This window comes from Contarinia nasturtii, unplaced genomic scaffold (assembly GCF_009176525.2).
Source record: "Contarinia nasturtii isolate CC-2019 unplaced genomic scaffold, AAFC_CNas_1.1 Cnas_scaffold_285, whole genome shotgun sequence".
Classification (NCBI taxonomy): domain Eukaryota; kingdom Metazoa; phylum Arthropoda; class Insecta; order Diptera; family Cecidomyiidae; genus Contarinia; species Contarinia nasturtii.
The window spans coordinates 5,477,587-5,499,662 of NW_022197640.1; the positions used below are offsets into that span (position 1 = coordinate 5,477,587).

At 34.9% G+C, this 22,076-nt stretch overlaps 5 protein-coding genes across 6 annotated transcripts; 1 reads left to right on the forward strand and 4 right to left on the reverse strand.

Annotated features, from left to right (window-relative positions):
• Nucleotides 1-60: 60 nt before the first annotated feature.
• LOC116337387 (THO complex subunit 1) lies at nucleotides 61-2,896 on the reverse strand. The gene is made up of 6 exons (XM_031761902.1): nucleotides 2,740-2,896; nucleotides 1,955-2,623; nucleotides 1,624-1,877; nucleotides 1,334-1,506; nucleotides 673-1,263; nucleotides 61-331 (listed from the first exon to the last, which is right to left on the reverse strand). Exons 1-6 carry the CDS (start codon nucleotides 2,779-2,781, stop codon nucleotides 123-125), a joined length of 1,938 nt encoding a protein of 645 aa, XP_031617762.1. The 5' UTR covers nucleotides 2,782-2,896; the 3' UTR covers nucleotides 61-122.
• A 288-nt stretch (nucleotides 2,897-3,184) lies between these two features.
• Nucleotides 3,185-4,272, forward strand: LOC116337452 (ribosomal RNA-processing protein 7 homolog A). The gene is made up of 2 exons (XM_031762034.1): nucleotides 3,185-3,306; nucleotides 3,376-4,272. The coding sequence occupies exons 1-2, from the start codon at nucleotides 3,279-3,281 to the stop codon at nucleotides 4,164-4,166; spliced, it is 819 nt and encodes a 272-aa protein (XP_031617894.1). The 5' UTR covers nucleotides 3,185-3,278; the 3' UTR covers nucleotides 4,167-4,272.
• Nucleotides 4,184-5,715, reverse strand: LOC116337451 (uncharacterized protein C7orf26). The gene is made up of 5 exons (XM_031762033.1): nucleotides 5,589-5,715; nucleotides 5,230-5,528; nucleotides 5,014-5,162; nucleotides 4,655-4,946; nucleotides 4,184-4,579 (listed from the first exon to the last, which is right to left on the reverse strand). The coding sequence occupies exons 1-5, from the start codon at nucleotides 5,662-5,664 to the stop codon at nucleotides 4,292-4,294; spliced, it is 1,104 nt and encodes a 367-aa protein (XP_031617893.1). The 5' UTR covers nucleotides 5,665-5,715; the 3' UTR covers nucleotides 4,184-4,291.
• A 191-nt stretch (nucleotides 5,716-5,906) lies between these two features.
• On the reverse strand, nucleotides 5,907-8,279 carry LOC116337662 (augmin complex subunit dgt6-like). Of its 2 annotated transcripts, XM_031762417.1 has the most exons (6): nucleotides 8,110-8,279; nucleotides 7,745-7,846; nucleotides 7,320-7,639; nucleotides 7,180-7,257; nucleotides 6,390-7,105; nucleotides 5,907-6,325 (listed from the first exon to the last, which is right to left on the reverse strand). In XM_031762417.1, exons 2-6 carry the CDS (start codon nucleotides 7,775-7,777, stop codon nucleotides 6,033-6,035), a joined length of 1,440 nt encoding a protein of 479 aa, XP_031618277.1. In that variant the 5' UTR covers nucleotides 7,778-7,846; nucleotides 8,110-8,279; the 3' UTR covers nucleotides 5,907-6,032. The 2 variants fall into 2 exon arrangements, with proteins under 2 accessions (XP_031618277.1, XP_031618276.1); XM_031762416.1 differs by having other exon boundaries at nucleotides 7,745-8,279.
• A 772-nt stretch (nucleotides 8,280-9,051) lies between these two features.
• On the reverse strand, nucleotides 9,052-21,568 carry LOC116337376 (laminin subunit gamma-1). The gene is made up of 19 exons (XM_031761885.1): nucleotides 21,436-21,568; nucleotides 18,468-18,856; nucleotides 17,401-17,665; nucleotides 16,738-16,855; nucleotides 15,889-16,087; nucleotides 15,354-15,528; nucleotides 15,108-15,242; nucleotides 12,454-13,842; nucleotides 12,115-12,378; nucleotides 11,818-12,043; nucleotides 11,181-11,751; nucleotides 10,851-11,092; nucleotides 10,558-10,765; nucleotides 10,388-10,491; nucleotides 10,176-10,309; nucleotides 9,990-10,105; nucleotides 9,592-9,849; nucleotides 9,401-9,530; nucleotides 9,052-9,311 (listed from the first exon to the last, which is right to left on the reverse strand). The coding sequence occupies exons 2-19, from the start codon at nucleotides 18,609-18,611 to the stop codon at nucleotides 9,100-9,102; spliced, it is 4,890 nt and encodes a 1,629-aa protein (XP_031617745.1). The 5' UTR covers nucleotides 18,612-18,856; nucleotides 21,436-21,568; the 3' UTR covers nucleotides 9,052-9,099.
• Between the last annotated feature and the right edge of the window lie 508 nt (nucleotides 21,569-22,076).

Genomic DNA, 22,076 nt, shown 5'->3' on the forward strand with positions numbered 1-22,076 from the left:
AAATTAAATTTTAAGACCAAAATCAAAGCGAATTGTTTTTTTTTTCTTTTTTATTATTACATTTTTTTTGTTTCGTAGTTTGGAATAACAAAATGAAATTGTTAGAATGAAATGGTAGAGTTTTATTCGGAAATGTCTTCCATTTTGTCGGCTGGTTCCAAAATACGTTTCACGCAGTCAGCAGCGGATATCATTTTCAAGCCTTCTAACGTATAAGCAAGGTCAGCCAAAGTATTTGTATCGTCTTCTAGCCAAATGCGAAGCATGTAGCGACAACGTTCTTGACCTTCATTCGATTCTCGGAAGAATTTTATTTCATCAGTTCCATAACCTGCACATACAAAAACGGACAATTGGTTAGAAAATCAAAAACACGGAAATATAATTTTGAATGTAAAAACTATTATTCATTGCTTTTGTTTTTGTTTTCTGTAACATAAATCAAATTCTGACATTCTCTCAAAAGATGATAAATTTTGGTTTGGAATTATCTTCATAAAATATCCAAATAAAAAACCAAAATTTGCTTCGAATAATCGAATAGAGAAAAGTCAAAGTGATTATGTCAATTAATCATAATGATTCTGTGTCAATGATGATGAGTCACCAAATCCATCGTTTAACCAAATTTGAATTTAATTAAATCCGACTTATGGATAAAATGTTATTTACCTAATTTGGCACCGAGTTTCTCCCAATCGTTGCCGATAATGATGCATAATTCACGCATCTGATCTTCGGTTGCCGTAATAATCTTATGAATATTTGCATCATCCGAAATGAGTGGATCGGTTGACTGAAGCTCTGAATCTTCTTCGACAAGGCCATCTTGTGGATTTTCCATCATCAAATCATTATCGGTGTCCATTTTATTTTCGGTCTCTGGCTTATGCTTTGATTTTGTTTCGTTTAATTTTTTCCGTACATTTTCCAAATATTCCGATATTGGTGCGTGCGTGAGTGAAAAGAACAATGACGATTGTCTGGCAAGCAGTCTCAGTGCACGCCATTCATACGATGGATCAGTTTTACTTGGTGGTTGTTCCAAATATGTATCGATTGGTGGCAAAAAATTTCGATCCTCACCACGACACGCTTGCAAATTATCGGGGCACAAATTCCATAAACGTGTCAATTCACTGTTGCCCATATAAAATTTATTTTGTTTAGTTGCATCATGAATGATATCGCCTAAATTTCGTCGTTGCTTTTTTGCTGGTATTTTACTTTGATCATCGGCCGGTGGTTCGGGACGTTTAAATTCTGTATTTGTAAAGAAAATCAGTGTCAATTTTAGGGAAAAATTAAAAAAATGCTCTAAAGATAGACAGACCTTTGCAACCTTCATTTTTCCAATTATTCCATAGCTCTTCACGTTTTAGCATATGTCGTACGGTTTGTGCGAATTTCTTTCCATTCGGTGGAGTTTCCTCTAGCAATCGATACACTTTTGCTTCAGTTTCTTTAACAAATTCATTTTGTGATGATGTCAGCACTTGTGAATCACTGTAAACACGAAACATTTGGTAATCATTTAATTTCCGTGTTTTGTTTTTCAACCAAAATAAATAAATAAATAATCATAATTTACTAATGTGGTTTGAGCAAAACAAAAATACGTACGATTTAAATTTGACAGTCGAGGTAAGATACTGGAATAGAATCAAACATTGCACCAAAACTGATCGTCTGAAATTGGCATCAGACAATTGTAACGCAAGTAGCTTTGGATTCGTAAGGAATTTGGCGAAAAAATGCTGTAAATCTTCGGGTTGATCTTCAATTTTAATGCCGTCATTTGATTTGGCCACTGGTACTGATCCACGTTGTTCTTCCAATTTAAAACTGCTAAATGCTGACAAAACGCTTGCGATATGCTGCAAAAATTGACCAAAAACAAATGAGCAACCATGAAAAATCCGTTCATTAAAATCGAATAAAGTGTTTTACTTACGCCTGAAAATTTTTTCCAATTGCTTGGATCGTAGCATTGGTTTGGATTTCGGTAAAAATCTTGTAGCGCCCAAAATTTCGTATATAAATTGTAGTCAATTTTAACTTGAATATTTTCGGATTGTACACTATCCAAAACCTCATCGTTTGCATCAACATCGAATTCGGTTAAATTTTCCAAATTGAATTCCGAAATGATATTCAAACCGGATCGTTCGGAGAATGGAAAGAATGTGGCCAAAAAAAGTAAAATTCGACCACAAAATACTGTGTTTTGTGCACGCGAAAACCGCTTCAACAAATCATTACACATTCGAAGTAAATTATTTTTGCAAGCGGCAAAAAACCAACTCTCCTTCCAAACCGATACATTATTTTCCACATAGCTAAATAATCGTTCGCATTGATCGAGCGTCACCGTATCAAAAACATCACTCATCAATACAACGGGAATGGTTGATGTACAGATATCTTGACGACATGCCGCTATCGACAATGTGATTAACGCTTCAACATTCGCTGTATTTCCAATCACATTTTCACTTAATAATACATCGCGAAACGCTTGATCCAGTATGGTTTTCTTGTCATTTCCACTGCCACTGGCATTGTCAAAATGACTTTTCAGCACATCGACTTCATTTGATTTGTAGCAATTGGACAATACATCCTACAAACATGCAACAAAAAAACATAGTACATAAACAATATCAGTCAATACGCATTCTTTCCGATGCGAAAATTTACTCCGATGCAAAAATTATTTATTGCAAAAAAAAATCTTACCTTGAAACCCGCATGAACAACTGGAAACGTTGCAGTTGACATGATTTTTTTGCGAAACAAAGAAAAAAACCAGCCTTGAAATTTCACTGCGTTCTTGTGAATTAAAATTACTAGAAAATGTACAAAGAACACTTAGCGTCTATGTTGATGTTGCCGAATTTCGTAAATAGGGACTGATTGAGGTTATGGAAAATGTCAAACTAAGGTTGCGTTTACAATTTGTTCATTCATTGTATGAATTTTTATTTGCACTCGATTGCATTTTTATTTTAACGAACAAATAAATTATCAATAAAAAACTCATTTTTACCATTTATATCTCGGCATTATTTTTTTTTTAAATTTCCTTCATCGTTTATATTTTTATGAATCATCTATCATGAAAAATATGAATGTGTCGTGTAAACCCAACCTGCAATGTTGCTAGTAATGTTGTGTCAAAGTTTCACATGGTGAGGTAAACACATTTGTACCGAAATTATATTCGATGCACTAAACTTGTGTTTTAACCGGCCAAAAAAAAACCGCAGTATCTCGATATGATGGGAGATTTAAAAGGATTCAAAGGTAAGTATCTAAAAAAAATAAGAAGCTATACATTGTGAAAAAAAAACGATATCCATTTTATATTTTTAGTTCTGAATTTGGAATTTACGTTCAACAATGAAAAACAAACTCGTCAATTATTCATTCAAAAACATAACGCAAAGAAAACAACGGACGACAAACCGATCGGCAAAACACTATTCATAATAAATATTCCGCCATACATAAATGAATCGCAGTTACAATCAGCGTTTAGTTCACTTGGTAGCGTAGAGAATATATTCATATCGGAAAATACGATTGAACACACCAATGATGACTCGAATTCAAATTCAATTGCCGATCAATCGAAATATTTCAATAAATCGCATGAAGTGCTCGGTTTTAAAATGGCCTACGTAGTGTTTAAGCTGACAAAATCACTGGAAAAATCATTAAAATTATCTAAAGTACAAATTGTTCCGAATGAAAATGGCGATTCGGATCTATTCATCGGCATTGATAAATGGAACAAACAGTATATGGATAGTTTTATTGATGAGAATGCATTACAAGCCGACGTGGATGATTATATGCATGCATTTGAGGAACGTGAACAAGAGGAACGCGAAGAGGCCAGAAAAACCGAAGTGGATGATGACGGATGGACGGTTGTAAAACGTGGAAAAACTGGTGGCGGTTTCCAACAAAAAGAATCTATTTTGAAAGCACTTGAAGATAAGATTGAAAAGGGAAAAGAAAAGAAAGAATTTAACAATTTCTATGCGTTCCAAATTCGACAATCAAAACACAAGCACATTGTCAGTTTGCGAAAAAAATTCGCACAAGATAAACTGAAAATTGAAGCGTTGAAAAAAGCCAGACGATTTAAACCATTTTAATTAAGTTTTCTCTTAAATTTACTTGTTATTACGTCAAATTGAATTTTATTATTCACACTTTTTTTTAATGAATTAAAGTACATATTACAAATTGTATGGAATTAAACAACCGGTTTTTCTCTGTCTCATAAATACGTTGGCTTTTGATTTTGTAGGACCATTGCGAGCAGTGTATTTGAAGGTAATGTATCTAAACGATGCAATAATTGTGGTATACTGCCTGTTATTACACGTGACATTATGCCTAATTGAATGGATTGCGCAAATCGTTCCAAGCAAATTTGCATTCGTTCATCGGTGTTTGGGTCTATGTTTTGCATTCGATATCGCTCCGCTTGATTGCATATTGAGTCGACAATCGTTCCCAATGTCATCGCATTGATGGTAGTTGGTGTTGAATTATTTTGTGATGCCTTCAAAGAATCAAGTTAATATCGTTGTTTAATTTTTAGACACCGTTTAATTCTTCGATTTATTTAAGTACTCACCAAACTTTGTAGAACAGCCAAATGAAGTTTACTGTATATAAGGTCATTCAAGGGTAAAAACAGTGGCGATAATGTACACCATCTGATGAGACCTTCGATTGGTGATATGAGTGCCATTGGAATTGCACCGGATGGCAAATCTAATGGTAGTTGTGTTTCCGAACATAAGTCGGGATTCTCCGAAATCCATTCGGTAAACAATTCAATTAGCGTATCTGGCGGTGTTGCAATGTCATTGCCAATTTCTTTGAAATATAGATCTGCTACGGATGTCATAAAATTCACAGCAAATCTGAAAACATGACCAAAAACAATTATGTGCATTACATTTTTTTTGAACGTTTTTGTGTCTTCATTACCTCGGCGCTACCATTGGCAATGATTTCAATTGATCACAGCAGGCTTTCTGATAGATAATGAAGTCTTCGATGAGACGTTGTGCCAATTCCAGACATGCCATTGCATTTGGTCCGACTTGTTGCATCCAAGTGCCTGCCGCACACAAAATCTATATTCCCAAATAAAATAAACATATATTTAGTAAACACATTAAATTTTCCTTATCATCGACTTACCGGTGCGATAGAATCACTGATTGCTGTACTTATGAATTTACTTAAAACTCTTGATCGTGCCGGCGGTAAAGATGTGTTTCCAAATAGACATAAAAATACAGCGTTTCGTGTTACATCTGGTCCCGGTCTCGAAAAATATTGCGCAAACACTAAAACCAATTGAAACTCTTGAAATACGGTCAGGCCAACGCTATTGCTTGTTTTTTTGGACAACGAATCAATTTTCTTCTCCAAAAATATACATTCGGCGATGAGCTCAAGACAACGCTCTTGATTCTTTTTACTCGTACACAAACACTCTGAAATAAAATATTTAACATGAATTTTCCATTGCATTCGGGTGAACTATGTATTCTTACCGATACGGGTGAGTGCATCTTTGGCACATTGTGGAAAATCTAATTTTCTCGGCTTTTTATAGTCGGTGGAGCTCATTGTTATTTGATTGAACTATTTGATTTGAAAATATGCTGATTTGTCGGCGTTTCTACTGAATATGTCAAAACAATGCTGGAACATGGCAAATGCATCAATATCATAATGTCAACCATAAATTTATACATGACAATAGATGGCGTCACCATACATACAATGCAATTCATTTTATTTGTTTCGATTTTAGATCATTTTATTTCGTTTTCCTTACAAATCAATTTGAAAAAAAAAAAACAAGAAAATTTGAATTGAAGAATTGTGATTTTTTTAAATTCCTTGAATCACATCTGTGAGATTTGATTCTTTGAAATATACTATTACATATTTTATTGTGCTCTTGGAAGAATTAAAACTTTGTGCATGTTTTTTTATGAAAATAATCTTTTAGCCAATGGACTAAAATTAATTTGGTTTGGCGTTACGTTTGCGACTGGGCTTTTCCACTGTTCATCCTTCGAAAGCATTGTACTGTTGAATGCAGGCATATTGTTGTTATTCAATCGCGATGGTGATCGGTAAGCGGTTCGTTTCGGGCTAGCCTTCGATTTACCAAATCCTTTGTTACGATTCATAGCCGAGTTCAACATTGACATTGGATCTAATTTTGTGGACACAGTTCGCATTGCTGTGACATCAATAGATTCAAATTCTTCACTAAAACCTGAAAACGACCGTATAAAAATCAAACTTATTATGAGTGTGCATGTGCATGACGTCAAACAAACCTGATGTATCCTCGATCAACGGTTGAAGTTTCCGTGTTGGCGAAAATCCAAGACCGTTTGTGGTTGAATCCACATAAATGGCGTCCCATATTGCAATGCGAAAATCTTTTTTTGCCGGCAATTTGATGGTCGGTGTTAGTACCAGTTTTTCCGCTAGCTTTTCACGCCAGTAGTAGGTTGCACTTGTCATTTTATCATTCATTGTGTTAAATTCCAATGATGTGTCCATTGCAAATGCATCAATGCGCAACAATAGCGAATTTGCTCGACGTACATGTTGTTCCAATAGATGTGACTCGATTTCCAATTGATCTAATGGCCATGGTGCTTTAAAATGCATTGTATCGATTAATATTGGCATGTTGCATATTAGCCACTGTATCAGTTTGTCGTAATCGAGTTGTGCGTTGAAATGTTCGGTATTTTTTAACAATCCAAGTGCATTCATTTTGTCCTTATCGAAATGAATTTGTTTTGGTTGTGCGGCCGTAATGTTTTGCTCAAATATAGAGCATTTATATTTGAAATTTTCGAGTTGTTGAATTATTGGCAAGATTTTCTCATCGATTGTTTTACTATGATTTGAATCCCAGGCATTCAAAAAACCCTCATCGAATACCGTTTCTCTAATTGATGTATTTGATACGGCATGTCGAAATACTTCCAACAAATGAACGGTTTTTTCTTTGATTGGGATGGATAATTCGCGGACTTGTCTATTGCAATAGAAATAAATAAGATTATGAAGTGCGATGTGGTGTGATTTTGAAGCAAAAAAAACTAATTCAACCTGAACATTTGTTCCATTTCCGCATATGCTCGTTCTGCTGCAGTTATTTTTAAATTTGCCCTGTGCAGTGAGAAGCCACTGAAAAATATTCATGATTAATATCCATTTTCCAATTTAGCTCCACTTTTTCCATCACTTACTCCGAATTGATCAAATGAAGACTATCGTTTTCCCTGAGCACTGTTCGCATCGCCATTTTTGATAATTCGTTGACAATTTTCATAAATTCTAAGCCACCAGGGAATAGAACAACTTGCATTTTAAATGGACCAAAAATCCATTTGTAATTTTTCTGGCATTCGTTGAAATATGCCAATGCAGCATTTCTGAAATCGGTTTCGTCACGCGATGAAAAAACTGGCCAACGAAAACGCTTACGAAATTCATTCGCATTTATGATCATCACCAAGTAATGAATAACATTGTGAAATGCCGTTTTGTTTGCTTTCATAAATGCATCCTTATGAGAAAAAAAAGTATGTTTAATTTCAACGAACATTTTTGGTCAAATTTCAAACCTAATGACAATCATTATCAAATTTGTTGTTTGAATTGTTCATTATACCTTGACTAACAGCGATTTGGCGGTGTCCGTCATTGGGCACAGTAATGCGAGAGCTCGCAAATTTTGATCGATTTTCGAGGAAATATCTTCCTGCTGTTTTTGCTGTAATAAAGTTATTGTACTTGTTTCAAACACCGATTTTCGACGACTCATTTTGATATAAATTTTACGGTGAATAACGAACAAATAAAAACACTACAGAAATTTACTGGAACAAAATTGGCTTTTGTAAAAAGGTCCTTTGTATTTGCTCTGGCCAAAATTCCACCAAAATTCTGATTTAAACTGACACGATTGATCACAAAACTAAACTTTTAAATTAAAGATAGAACGATTTGAAGACAAGAAAAATCAACAAAAAATACTATTCAAAGTCAGATCAGCGTGTCTTTTGACGGAAATCGGTCGGCGTATTGATTTCGATGATTTGCTTTGTAGTTCGGTTTATTTCACGGGTTCACCACACCGACGGCGAATATGCACATCCAACCACATAAAGTCGCTGATTGTATAATTTTGCACCATCACCTATATACTCATCATCACCAACTATAAGACAATAGCAAACCTTTTGAAATGTCAAACAACACATTTTTGATACAGAATGTTTAACGTGTAACAAGTTTACCGTTATATTTGTTTTGTTTTTGTTTTTTATATGTCATCACCGACAATATGCTTAGTGTGAAATCGAGATGACCTAACAAGATGAACATGCATTTTGGTGGGAAACAAAAATTAACAAACACCGACTCACACCATTATGAACGAAACATAGTTTAAATTTTTATTTGCATTTTTTGGCTTTTATAAATGGCATTTTCAATTACAAAGACTTACATTGACACACACAAAAAAAAAATGTTTGATTGTTTAACTTTGAAAAATCAATCTTAAAATGAAAATGCATGAAATTGGTATATTCAATTATTCATCTTAGACAAAATGTCACTTAAAACATAATTTGTATAATTCATATTTTTTTTCATGTCCTAAATGCAGAATAGTCATGAATGGCTTAATTAAGAACAAAAAAAAATTGAATGTCAATTGGGACTTCATTCTCCTGCAGATATAGCTATACACTAAACATTAATATAGTTTTATTTTCTCATTTTTTTTTTAATTTTTATCTTGTCTATTTTCATGTTTATTGTCCACGTTAATTCGGAATTATGGTTACGATCCATGCAATATTTATAGATTATTTTCTCGGCATTTTGTGTTAAAAGATGAGTTGAATTGTTTGGTTACTTAATATTCTCCATTCAAATCAATACTAGCTCTGGCTATAGGTGAAATGTTCGATGCGATTCCCTCTTTGTTTGTGTTTGTTGTTTTTTTTTTTTTGTTCTCTATGGCTCCAAGCGTGGCTGTTTGAAACAACCATTGGGTAGTGCTTCCGATATGAGTTTGATGTTATTCACTTCGGATTCCAATTGAGACACCTCGTTTTGGTATGATTTAATTGACAAATTTTGTTCGCTTTTTACACGTTCCAATTCGGCCAAACGATCGTGTAAATTGGCACGATTCACTTCGGCTTCAGCAGCGCTTAATCGCTTTTCTGTAAACAAAAACAATTCCAATTTGAATGGATGCACCACAAAATCATCGATCGATTTGTTTTTCAATTATTTTGTTTTTAAATCTTACCAAGTGTATTCAAGTCATCCAAATTAATGTCCCGTAAGCTCTTCAATTCATCGACTATGGCTTTAACTTCATTCATTGCTTTTTCCACTTGAGCTGTTGATTCTTCTGAATCAGATTTGGCTTGTCCGACCTTTAACAAAAGATTTACAGATTGATTTTTTTTTGACAGGCACATGTTTAATGGTCTATACCTTTTCTTTGGCTTCGTCAGTCAAGCCGTTATCTTTTTTAACGGCATCGCCAAGCTTTGAAATTCGATTTTCGGTAACAACAACTCGTCCATTCAAATGATCGGCTTCGCCTCGCAACTGATGAGCGGCCGATTTTGTTTCATTTGCCTTGCGTCGAATGATATCAGCATCGTTTGATGCTTGTTCAGCGTATTTTTCTTGGGCCTCGTGTGCATTTTGACGAGCTTCTTCTGCATTTGAACTAGCAGCTTGTAATGCCTACACAAAAGCAACAAAAACATTCATTTCAATTCAGTTAGTCAATCGATAACAAGAAAGAAGCACACTTGGAGAGTAAAAAAAATTCAAGGTGCAGCCACTGATTTACACTCTGATATAAAGGCATGAAGGGATCTTACATTTTCTGCTTCACGAATGACATCGTCTACTTCACGAATTTGATTTTCGATATCTGGTACCGTTTCCAATACCAATTTCGCGCTCTCGGATGATTTTTGTACTTGAGATTGGAAACCTGCATTTAAACGAAAAAAACTCTCTTAATATACAGTTCGTGTATTTTATTTTCTGTTTATTATTTTTACCGGCCAAAGTTTGATAGGTGTCGTTGGCCTCTTTTAATGTGCCATCACCCAATGCAACGGCTTCTTTAGCACTGGTGCTGATGAAACTCAAATGTTCCAACAGTTTAATTGCGTCATCTTGTTGTGTGAGTAATCTATATACAGAAGATTATATAATTCAATGAAAATTGGCCGTAAATCGATTAATTTTTGTAAAAAATAAAAATGATTACCGTTGAACCAACAGACTACCATGTTCTGAATTCTCATCATACTCTTCGAGGAGAGTCTCATGCTCGTTTTTCAAACGATCGATTTCACTTTGCAATCGTTCAGCCTATGATCAATGACACAGATATTCATAATTGATTGTTTTATTGAACATATAAATCGTAAATAATACCTCTTGAATTGCCTTTGCTGCATCCGATCGCAATTTTTCCAATTTAATGTCTGGCACCGATAATGCACTGATGTTTGCAATTAATGTCAATGCTTCGTCATAAACTTTGTTCGCTTGTTGCAATGCATGATTTGACAGGGCAATTGCATTTTCCAATGCACTCTTCGACTCTTGGATTTCGGCACGAACATTTGTTCGCAATTCATCACTTGATATTGAACAAAATAAATGAAACAGATTAAAAGTGAGAAACAAAATTAAGCAAATTGTATGATAGCTGGATTCAAATGTACCTGATTTGTTGTTGCTGGCTCATGGCATTTCTAGCCAATTCATAAGCTTTTGATGCCTTTTCATTTGCTTCCACGGCATTTTGTTTGCTCTGATCAGCTTGCTTCTCCAATAAATCAACTTGATTACGTGCCTCACGGGAAATTTCACTGATTTGATCGGATTGCTGTCCAAACTGATCGAAACGATCTTTGGCTCTAGCCAGTGCTGCAGCACCATCAGCGTTCAATAATTCGGTTGCTTCCTGCAAAATTCATTATTCAACCGATTCATTAATTTTTGTTTTTCTTGCGATATGAAATTCAATTTTTTTATGTATATTGTATACTCACATCCAAAGTTTTACGAGCATTTGTAATGGTGTTTTCGGCAACCGATACATTAAGACTGGCAAGTTCAATTTCCTGTGCTGTTGTATCTTTCAATCGATCCGATTCATCCAGCAATTTTTGTACGCTGTCCAAACGTTCACGTAGATCATCGATACGTTCAACCAATGTACGATCACCGCCGCCAGCGCCCGATTTAGCATCTTCTGCCAAAATGTCGATTTTCTCCTGGACGGTTTTCAATTTTGCCTCAAAGTCGGCATCATCGATAACCGTTGGATTCGATGCGATTTGTTGTAAATTTTTCTTTAAATCGGCTAATTTATGGCGATGATCGTTGGCCGCATCACGTACCAAATTGTAACAATCGGGACAGTCCAAGCATCCTTGATGCCGATTGTATTTATTCTCTTTGCATCTGTCGCATCGTCTACCTTCAACATTGTCATTGCATGGACATTGACCATTGGCATCACATTGGAAGCCTTTTGATCCACTCTCATCACAATCGCAAGGTTTGCATCCATCAACTGAGAACCCATATTGATATGGTGCACATTGATCACAACGAAGCCTATAAAATAACATCGAAATCATATTTTAGTGGCAAATTATTCGTTGTATTATTTGAATTAATTACCCAGTAACACCTGGTTTACAATAACATTGTCCAGTTGATCTTTCGCATGACGTGTTAAAACTTCCAATTGGATCGCAATTACAGTTCTCGCATCCATTACCCGATACAATATTATAGTATCCATTTTGACATTCACTACAATTGCGACCAATGACATTGGATTTACAACGGCAACTTCCAGTTAGTTGATCGCAAATTGAAATGCCATCATCCGTTTGTTCGGTTCCTGGAAACATGTATGGAATATTTACAAAATGTTAAAAAATTGTTTTCGTTTATCGAATGATACATTCATACCTGGTAGATAGCATGAACACTTATCACATTTTCCATGCGGTATTGTTAATGGGTCTCCAAAATGACCCGGCAAACACTGTTCACAATGTGGTCCAGCCGTATTGAAGACACATTTCAAACATTCACCAGTTGTACGATTACAGTTTCCGACAGCGTTCGGATCAACATTTCCATTACAGTCGCATGCTTGACAGAGTTGAACTGGACCAAGAAGACCAGTTGGATCACCGTAGTATCCATCGGAGCAAAGTTCACAACGTGATCCTACATTTAATATAAACGATTTAAATTTTTGTTCAATTTATTCGAGAATTTAAGTTAAAAAAAAAATAATCTCACCGAAATATCCAACTGGGCACTCAAGACAAATAACCGATTCATCAGCCATTTGCATACAAGCTCCATTGTCTGGGCATGGGCATCGTTTGCAATCGTATGTCGTGCCATTCAAAGCGTTACCATAGTACCCTCTTGCACACTGATCACAATTATCGCCAGCCGTATTGTGTTGACAAATGCATCTGCCGGTTTCTGAATCGCAAATATCCGCATGTTTATTACAATCGCACGGTATGCATGGCATGAATGGTCCACCGCGTGCTGGACTATGACGATATCCTGGTGCGCATGATTCACAGAATTGGCCAATATATCCTTCGGGGCATGTACATTGTTCGATCCATGTGGCTGGTCTGCCGGCAGTGCCTCTGTTCGCCGTTTGCAATTCAATGTCATCCAAGAATGCTTCACCATGTGTTGAATATGTTGCACGAATCTTAATGGCTGTTAAATTACTCAAAATTGAAATAAATCCACGTGACGATTGACTTGGTTGCCATGAATAATCGTTGTTTTCATGCAAACGGAATGCATACTCTTTTTGCTCTTGATCCGGTAAACTGTGGCCCTGTGCAAATATTGGCAATGAAATTTTGGTGCCAGCACCTTCTAAAATAACATCGGTTGGCGATGGATTTGGTCCGACTTGGCCGACCAATTGCAAACGGAATTTCAATAATCGATTATATGATGCACGTTGATCGCCCAAAAATCGTTCTGGTGCCAAGAAATAAATATGCTCATTTCCTCTTGCAGTAGTTCCAATGCTATTACTAAATTGATTATATTTCAAATCAACCGGATTGTTATATTCATCGACGGCCGTCCATTTTTCTTTGTGCTTGTTGAAACTTGATGTTGTTGAAACAATCGAATATCCCGGTGCACTTTGACATTCGGATGTGTGACCGTAACAGAAGCATGGTGTACAACCGAATTTATTCTCCAAATCTAAGCTGAAAAAGCCCGGCTTACATTCACGACACCGTCGTCCTTCAACATTTTCTTTGCACAAACAATAACCACTATCCGGATCACATGATGGTGTATTATCGCTTGAACCCCGTGCATCACAACCGCATGGTTGACATCCATGTTCACTAAATGCATAATAATTGGCCTCACATCGATCACACTTTTCACCAGTAACGCCTGGCTTACATTGACACTTTCCTTCGCTGTTACATTGCAATGAACGAGAACCAGTTGGATCACATTCACAATTGATACAATATCCATCCGATCGCATGAAGTAGTTTTCTTTGCATCGTTCACAATTTGGACCATCACGATTTGCTGCACAATCAATACAATGTCCACCATGACCGGTGAGATTGTACAATGCCTTGTCGAAGAAACATTTTTGCGAGTAACCGTTACAATTACATGCTGTAAATTAGTTGAAAATACATTCATTAGAAATAGTTACGATAAAAAACGATGGAAATTATGGTTCCAAAACAATATTATCATTATGTTTCGATAGATTTTATGACCATATGGCCAAATGGAAAGCAACAAGTAAAAATAAAACTTCTCTCATCACGTGTCATGACAATTCATCATGTTCGAGTTCACTTACGTACTTCATTTCACCTTTTCTCTTTACACACACGCACACTCTCTCACGTAGAGTAGTGAACAATTTCTTTTTTTTTGTTGTTTTTATTTTTATTTTGTTGTTTCGCGTCAACTTCTATGCACAGTCAAGAACAGACATGCTAAAAAACTGATTTGCTCAATGCTCAAGTGGCAGCGATGTGGCGAATAAACAACCAGTTTTCCGCAAATGGATTTGTTGAAGTTGCAATGTAATTTATGGTTTTCGGCATTTCGGTATGACTTCGATACACGTTCAAAGAAGGTTCTTTGACCTTTTCTAATGGAAAATATTAATCGATGACTAGCGCAACCACCCTTTATCCAAAGTTTCGTTTGAATTTGGTTTTATTGAATAAATCAGTCAATTTAAATGATGAAAAAAATTGGCACATGAAATCTTTGACATCTGTGATTTATGTCCGAAAGACTGTTGAACTTACGATTTAATGTATTCCATGGTTTGTATTGATCAATTTCATTGGAATTTATATTCCAATATGGTTCGGTTTGTGAAATCAGCAAAAATCCAATGTACACATATACAAGCCACATAGTGTCACTTCCGTGGATTAAATTTCGGTAATTGGTATTCTTTCTCTTCGCACCAACTGTGCGTACTTTGAAAAATTGGTTAAAACGAAAACAATGGCCGAAATGTTTTAAATTATTTATGCAGTTTTTGTTCGCTTGAAATGTTTGAAAGGTCAAAACTTCTTCACTCTGCCGAGTGAAAACTCGAACTGAACAGAACGAGAGAATTCTTGATGCAACGATAAATCGTTGCTGCACATAAAAATAATGTATGGCAAGAAATGACAAAAATGGAAATGAATCTCTGATCGCTTTTTTCCTACATGGAAAGTTATTTTTCTGGTTTAATCGAATGTATACGATACAGTTCGTCGCATTTCATTGTATCGATCATGTGCACATCCAATCCATGAGATGTAACTTTTCACCATCATCATCAACATCATAATAATAATATGCTTTGGAATGTGTAATAGAACCGCGTATGGTCAAGAATGACGAAAGAGAAAGGTATCACTTACGTTTGCATTCGTGTACATTTTTCGATGTTGCTCGTCCCCATGGTGCATCATTGTAGAATGGCAAACACTTTTCACAGTCTTGTCCGTCAGTGAAATGCTTGCATTCGCACACCCATGATCGTTCTCCATTCAATCCTGTCAATTGTTTTTGTGTGTATAGTTTTTTTGTTTTTTGTTTGTTTATTTGCAAAATAAAAGTTAAAAGTTTAATGTGTTTATACTTTAATAATAATAAAAGTTACTTACCTGTGCCAACAACACACTTATCAGAATGACCATTACATTTGCATCTTGCACCAACTGCAATATCGGCAATGGCATAAAAGTATGACTTCAATACTTGTGGATCACCAAAGACTTCGTCACCGAACGTATTCAAACGGTCCAACGAAATGCGAATATCGGTTGCTGTAACCCATGACTTTTTTCCGGTGCAAATTGAATGAGAACCAAAAAAGGAAATGAAAATAAGAATATATTCACTCTGAATAGTGGTCCTTTGGAAATGCTTCGATTGAGTTCATCGCCATACTTGGTTGTCATCATGTACCAATGAAAACTGATGATGACATTTATGCAAAGTGGTTGGAGAAATTTATTTGAAACATTTTCAAATCACTTTCAATCAAAGTCTTTCATACCAAAATGCATTTCATATTGCGAATGACAAACCCAAAGTGTGGTTATGAACTCAAGCATAGACAATTATTGCATTGCAATACAAGTCGTGCTTTCAACAAATGTGAAAGAATTAATAAATCAATTTTTGTGCTCTGTTTACTTGCAATTCGATGCTGTGTTCGAAATTGTATGCACTGGGTCTTCCTTCGAGTGTTGAGAATGCAACGTTACCATCACGCAATGGTGAAATATCACTGTATTCGCTGGTACAGAAAGCACGTGATTCTGCTTCACCTTTTTTGCTTGTACGAAGCTCAGACAAACTGTCCGGCAAACCGTATGTGTCTCGGCACGTGGCACTGTTGATGCCATCGTTGTTGTTGTCATCATTATTTGTATTGTGTGTGTGTGTGCAAATATGTGCAGACGAATCGCATAAAATAATGAGAGGGAAAAAGCAAAGGAAATTAGCGTCATCAATTTATGTAATGGATATGTATGCTGGAAATAATAATCCGGAATCAGAACCACATATAAATGAATGAATTGAGTAAATCTACTCATACATTTTCATAGCCAGCCAAAGGATATGAAGGTTACGAAGTCATCGTCTTCTCTTTTTTTTTCATTAAACATTTTGATGTTTGACATAATCGCGACGTCAAATGAAAGAGAATTTTTCAACTCAAATATTAAGTAGATTAGAAGTGCTATACCAAAACTACAGTGATTCCCAAATTTTATGAATGTAATGAGAATATTTAAGAGAGAAAAGAAAAAAAAATCGTGGACGTGATGATAAGCATGGAACCTAACAACAGACGTCGATTTGATAAGATTTTCAATTCTCATTCATGTTTAAAAATGAATGTTTGTAATAGTTCTTCATGTATATATTTTGAATCCCGTGGTGCCGAAATCGAATTTGTTTGTCGGTCATTAGTTTCTGTTATCAGTGGTAAAACTAAGCCATAATCAAATAGTTTGAGAATAAAAAACATGTACATACCTATAGTATTGATACGGAATCCATGATCCGTTGTTTGTTTGACGTTTGTAAATAGCAAACGATTCGGGACGCGGTGAATAGAACACAATACGGATGTATGTGATATCAAACGACTTCCCTGAAAGAAAAAAAAAATTAAGAGCAACCGATATTATGAATTTTGTCATGTGGCCACTCACACACATATCGCAATCAAATAAGTGTCAAAATCTATCACAAAAACTGTTACAAATCGTTTTTCATAATCATTTCCGATCGATTCATTTTTTATGTGTTCCTGATCGTTTTTGTTGCAAATATCCTAAGTTTTCCATCTTGATACAATGATGTATAAAAATGCAAAACAAAAAACAAATTATGTGCTTTTTATGTGAGATTATGACATTTATTTCGAATTCTCAAGATAGAACTCATTTATTGCCGTTCATTACAACAATTTCGAAATGATGATAAAAACTGGTTTGAACATGATCATATGGATGCCTTTTCATGGCAAACGCTACAAGTGAAAATAGAATTACGCGAAACAAAACTTGTTCGCGTTAATGATTAGGTCACCATGAAGAGAAAACAATACGAAATCCATTTCTGTTGCATTGCGATAAATTGAGCGATATCGATGAAATTGTGTTGATATCATAATGAAAATGTGTGTTAATTTACCTAAGTGCAATGTTAAATTGACTTGTGTCGGATTTTGAATTCCTTCCAACATTGTCTCTGACTGCCACCATGTCTGTTTTTGTGGCTCATGCAGATCGGTGAGGAAAGTTGACCTGTGATCGCCTTGATTACAAATATTGTCACAACTCTTTCGATTTGAGTATCCAGTTTGTATACAATATTCCTGAGGTCCACTTTCGCCGCATGTATTTGTTGCTTCCATTTGTACATTATAAGCAGCATTTACGAATTCGGGTATACATCGCTAGGGGAGATCATTAACATGACATTTAGTTGTTTTAGCTTTACATTTTTTTTTAACAATCGACAATTAAAAGTTATTAAGCCAAACGAGATAAGCGTCAGAGCCGTCTGTTTCCATACAATTTATTTGGAACAAATCTTATATGCCATATGTTGAAAATAAATGGTCTATTTTCAATGTTATTGGCATTATTTTAAGAACATATGATGATTATCAAACATTCAATTCACGAACCGAATTGAACTCGTTTGCGAATTGTCTGTTCATTTTTCTAACATATACGCTATGATGATCGCTTTAATCAATTGAACAACTTTTTTTTTTATAAATAAGACATTTTGTTTGTTCAACACACAAAAAAAAACGATGAGAAGAAGTAAATGAACGCGGCTCTTTGAAAATGAGATAAGAATGATTTCCCGTTGAATGTTGTATCAAGCGTACCGTATGCTCAAAAAAAAAAAAATATGAATGAAATAAAATTTAAATATGATTCGAGTTTTTTTCAAACAATTTTCTGCTTTCAATTACGAAAAATCGAAAAGTAAGACTTCTTTTAAAATAAAATCTTTTTTTTAAATTTTAGTAGACGATAAATTGGCTCAAAATACTCTGCAAAACCTTAAAATTCTAATTATGACGAAGAAAAAAACCGATGATGTTGCGTTCTTGGAAAATTTCGTGAAAGCCGAAACTAAATAAATTGCCATGGGTACGGTTCAATTTGTTCGGCATGAAATTTATGCTTGCAACGCAAAGTAATAAAAGAAACTGCACGAGTAAAAATATTTGATGATTGTACCTGTGGCTTTCCATATGGATCATTGCATTCTAATGCCGGTATATAGCTAACCGCGCCCTCATCTGCACTGAGTTTTTGTACACAATCTAAGCCTAATATTATGCTGACAAATAGCCACTGCAAAGTCCACTTCACTTTCATCATGTTTATTTATTGTATTCCGTTTTGATGCGTTGTGTTTTTTTCGTTTCTTCTTCAGAATAAAACTTTTTTGTTTTAAATCTTAATTATCGTTTACACTTTTCGAGTGTGTATGTTTTTTTTTAACTTCACCACTATCCGTTTTCCGTTTTGTCGCGTTGCCAACATAGATTAAAGTGCTATGCTAAAATCAACAACATTTTCACTTCAGTACGACTTCAGCATTTTATCAAGAACAAACCACACCGCTAAATTCAATGAAACAACATGAAAAAGGGAAAAAATCATTGACACGAACAAAATATGAACTCTAAAAGTTTTTTTTTTATTTGGATCGGAGTGAAAAAAAAGATTCAACATTCGTAAGACACATGTTTTGCAAGACAACAGTTTGTACAATTCAACTCTTTCTATTCGACGTGTGATGTCATTCGATTCAGTACATCCCATTTGCTATAAAAACATTTATTTATTTTTTTGTTGCTATTCTTGGTCTGTTGTTCTTCTCGTCAAAGAGGTTTTGTTTTTTCGTTATGAATTTCTATCAATATTTCACCCGAGTCGACCGAGTATTTTCTTTAAACGATCGTACATTATGTGGTCGTCGAAGTCAGGCTTATATTCGGAGCTCTTTTGAAATGTTTGTGTATTTGTGTATGTTTTTTTTGTTATGGATGTGTGTGTGTGGCGGTTCGAATTTCGTGTATGTAATTATTTCAGTTTAACTGAAAAATGCTAACATCTTGAATGCATAAAATAAAACATGCGCTCGGTTTTGTGTTTGCTGCTTTTAAACATTAAATTCTTGACTGTTTTCAAGACATGAAACGGTTTGAATCTATTTTTGGGAAATGTCATAAAAATATCAAACGATGGAAAAACAGTTATGTTCTCAGTTTACTTCAGGATATATTCTATCTCTTGGCGTTCTCCCCGCTTTAATATTTCGCTCTCTCTCTCTCTCTATGCATCTATCTATCTGGAAGTATGTCTATTTTGTTTTCATTTTTTTCCTCATCACATTCGGTTGAATATGATTAGAAAATCTTTGCAATGGAATTTAAATCATGTTCATTTGCTTCTGGATCTGACTATCATCGCATTTACATAGAATATAATTTTTACATTGTATATTAGTTCCCATGGCGGAGCGATAGAGAATGAAATGAAAAATGACACACTCTCTCATGTGTGCCGTTTCGTTTTTTTTAGCACAATCATTTTCAATCGGAATAGAGGAGAAAAGTAACTGCTTTATTAATGATTGCATTGAATGACCGAGGAATGAGAAAGTTCTACAAACAAAATAACATGGTTATGCGTATCGTTCTTAATAATAAACAAAGTCGGATGATCGACGTTGTAGCCGACTAATTTCGTATAAATGAGAGTTTACTTCAAAGTGCCTTTGTATATTTATAAATTTGTGGCTTATCTTTTACCATATATGAAACTTCCTCTTGATTTCTTCTTATTTCGTTCTGAATTTTTTTAGTCATATCCATATTTCACAATGGGGCACGTACATTATTTATAATGAAATCTGTCGACAACCAAGCGATCATCGAGATTATTCACATTTATTCCTGGGTGTAATAGTTTCAAATAATTTTGCGAATAAGCGAAGCTAAACACATTGCAAATGTCCAGCGCATAATAATTGTTTCGAGATTCCTAGACAGAAATAATTGTTGGTGCAAGAAACGGGATAATGTATCAATCCGTTGTGTTCGAGATAGAGAAAAATGAAGAGAGAAAGAGCGAGGAAGAGTGTGATAGATAGAATGAAAGAGAAAGAATAGAACGAACAAATTCATAATATACAGATTGTGCATGAATAGACTGCATTTACATAGCAGACACACTACGCCAATTTTATGCGAAAAAGGCAATGAATGTTTAATGCATTTTCGCACTCGTCAACGATGGCTACTTGCTATTTTGTTGATGCTGAACATTTTCTAAATGAGTTGAACTCTTATTTTACTTCTCATTTCATAAATGCACGTATATTGAAAATACGGAAAGATCGATCATATTCGTGCATACAAACACAATTCATTTTGGGCTTCAAGCTATTTTTCATAAACACACCACTCCTCATTATCTTATGTTTCCCGTTTTATTGCGATAAATATGTAACTAGCACTCACTTTACTATACAATACATTGTTATTTTCGTTTTTTTTTTTGTTTAAAACTCTTTTTGTTGACGAAAAAAGAAAAAAAAATGAAAAAAAAGTTGTCGGCTCATTTAATGTGTAAATCAGTATGAAAGTAATATTATCACCACAACACACACACACACACATACACATAGTCACAAGATCTTCAAGAAAACTGAAGGAAAAAAACTATTAACTAGGAAAAAGACGATTGAATGACAGCAAAAGAAATAAAGAGAATAAGAAAATTTTTAAACATTCGAAATCGATTTTAGGAAGATGAAAGAACATTCTGTGAGAATAAGATCACACGCATGATTTGCCGCATTTAAAATCTTCATATGGAGTTTAAAGTTTTGAAGATTCAGATTTGTTTATAGATGAGTCGTTGGTGCCGCTTAACAAATACACATTTTCAATAGTTTTGATTAAAACTACACTTTTTTCACTCGTTCAGCACAACAAATTTTCATTCACATGTTGCTTAAACGGTTAAATGATTAATCTTGGCTGTGATTTTTGTTTTGAAAAACTTCCAGATAATTTGATTGTCTCTTGTCAAACGAATCTTTCTTCTTTTTAAATTCAATTTCACTCCGATCAAACACAAATTATTTCAAACTTTCAATTACGATAAAAACCAATATAAAATATTCAATTACATTTTGTGAGTGGATTTGCTCGTCCGACTGACAAACAACCAACAAACTACACAACAAAAGTAAACCGAACCGTAAGTCAGTGTCTATTAGTTGTGACCTGTTGTGTATCCAAAAACCAAAACGAAACTGAACTTTACAATTGCTTGTCGGCCGAGAAGCATTGGAGTTGCTGTGCGCAAGAGGAACCCAGCTCTCGCAGTGCATACAAACACATAAGCGCATGCACGAAATACACATTTTTTTCTTCTTCTTTTCAATCTATATATTGTACACACACATGCGCCTCTCGAACCAAAGAAAACATATTGACCGTATTTTTCTGCTTCTTTTCGTTTTAGTTTTGTTATTTTTTTTTTTCCTTCTCTTATTCCTTTTCGAGTGATTTTTAAGTGCGCAGGCACATTGTATGCATACATAGGCAAATCCGAGCAATAGCCACAGAGAGATCATGGAGCGCGCACGCAGAAGAAAGAGACACACACAGAGAGAGAGAAAGGGAGATAGAGTTAATGAACGAATGAACCAGCAAAACGATCACAACACACACAAGTCGATAGAGGTTTTTGTATGCTACCAAAACGCATCTCTTGAAAATTTCAGTTTAAAACTAGACAAAAATCATATGTGTCCGTGGTGTGTGT

Excerpts from the sequence above, each read along its gene's own strand:
- LOC116337387 (XM_031761902.1), bottom strand. The coding sequence starts at position 2,781 with ATGTCAACTGCAACGTTTCCAGTTGTTCATGCGGGTTTCAAG. Across the intron at positions 1,507-1,623 it reads TCGACTGTCAAATTTAAATC|TGATTCACAAGTGCTGACAT; the intron begins GTACGTATTTTT and ends TCGTGTTTACAG. Across the intron at positions 332-672 it reads GAAACTCGGTGCCAAATTAG|GTTATGGAACTGATGAAATA; the intron begins GTAAATAACATT and ends TTGTATGTGCAG.
- LOC116337452 (XM_031762034.1), top strand. The coding sequence starts at position 3,279 with ATGATGGGAGATTTAAAAGGATTCAAAG. Across the intron at positions 3,307-3,375 it reads AGATTTAAAAGGATTCAAAG|TTCTGAATTTGGAATTTACG; the intron begins GTAAGTATCTAA and ends TTATATTTTTAG.
- LOC116337451 (XM_031762033.1), bottom strand. The coding sequence starts at position 5,664 with ATGAGCTCCACCGACTATAAAAAGCCGAGAAAATTAGATTTTCCACAA. Across the intron at positions 5,163-5,229 it reads TCAGTGATTCTATCGCACCG|ATTTTGTGTGCGGCAGGCAC; the intron begins GTAAGTCGATGA and ends TTGGGAATATAG. Across the intron at positions 4,947-5,013 it reads TTGCCAATGGTAGCGCCGAG|ATTTGCTGTGAATTTTATGA; the intron begins GTAATGAAGACA and ends TCATGTTTTCAG.
- LOC116337662 (XM_031762416.1), bottom strand. The coding sequence starts at position 7,897 with ATGAGTCGTCGAAAATCGGTGTTTGAAACAAGTACAATAACTTTATTA. Across the intron at positions 7,640-7,744 it reads CCAAATCGCTGTTAGTCAAG|GATGCATTTATGAAAGCAAA; the intron begins GTATAATGAACA and ends TTTTCTCATAAG. Across the intron at positions 6,326-6,389 it reads GTTGATCGAGGATACATCAG|GTTTTAGTGAAGAATTTGAA; the intron begins GTTTGTTTGACG and ends GGTCGTTTTCAG.
- LOC116337376 (XM_031761885.1), bottom strand. The coding sequence starts at position 18,611 with ATGATGAAAGTGAAGTGGACTTTGCAGTGGCTATTTGTCAGCATAATA. Across the intron at positions 16,088-16,737 it reads ATTCCGTATCAATACTATAG|TGCCACGTGCCGAGACACAT; the intron begins GTATGTACATGT and ends TGGCATCAACAG. Across the intron at positions 12,379-12,453 it reads GTGCCCAGTTGGATATTTCG|GATCACGTTGTGAACTTTGC; the intron begins GTGAGATTATTT and ends TATTAAATGTAG.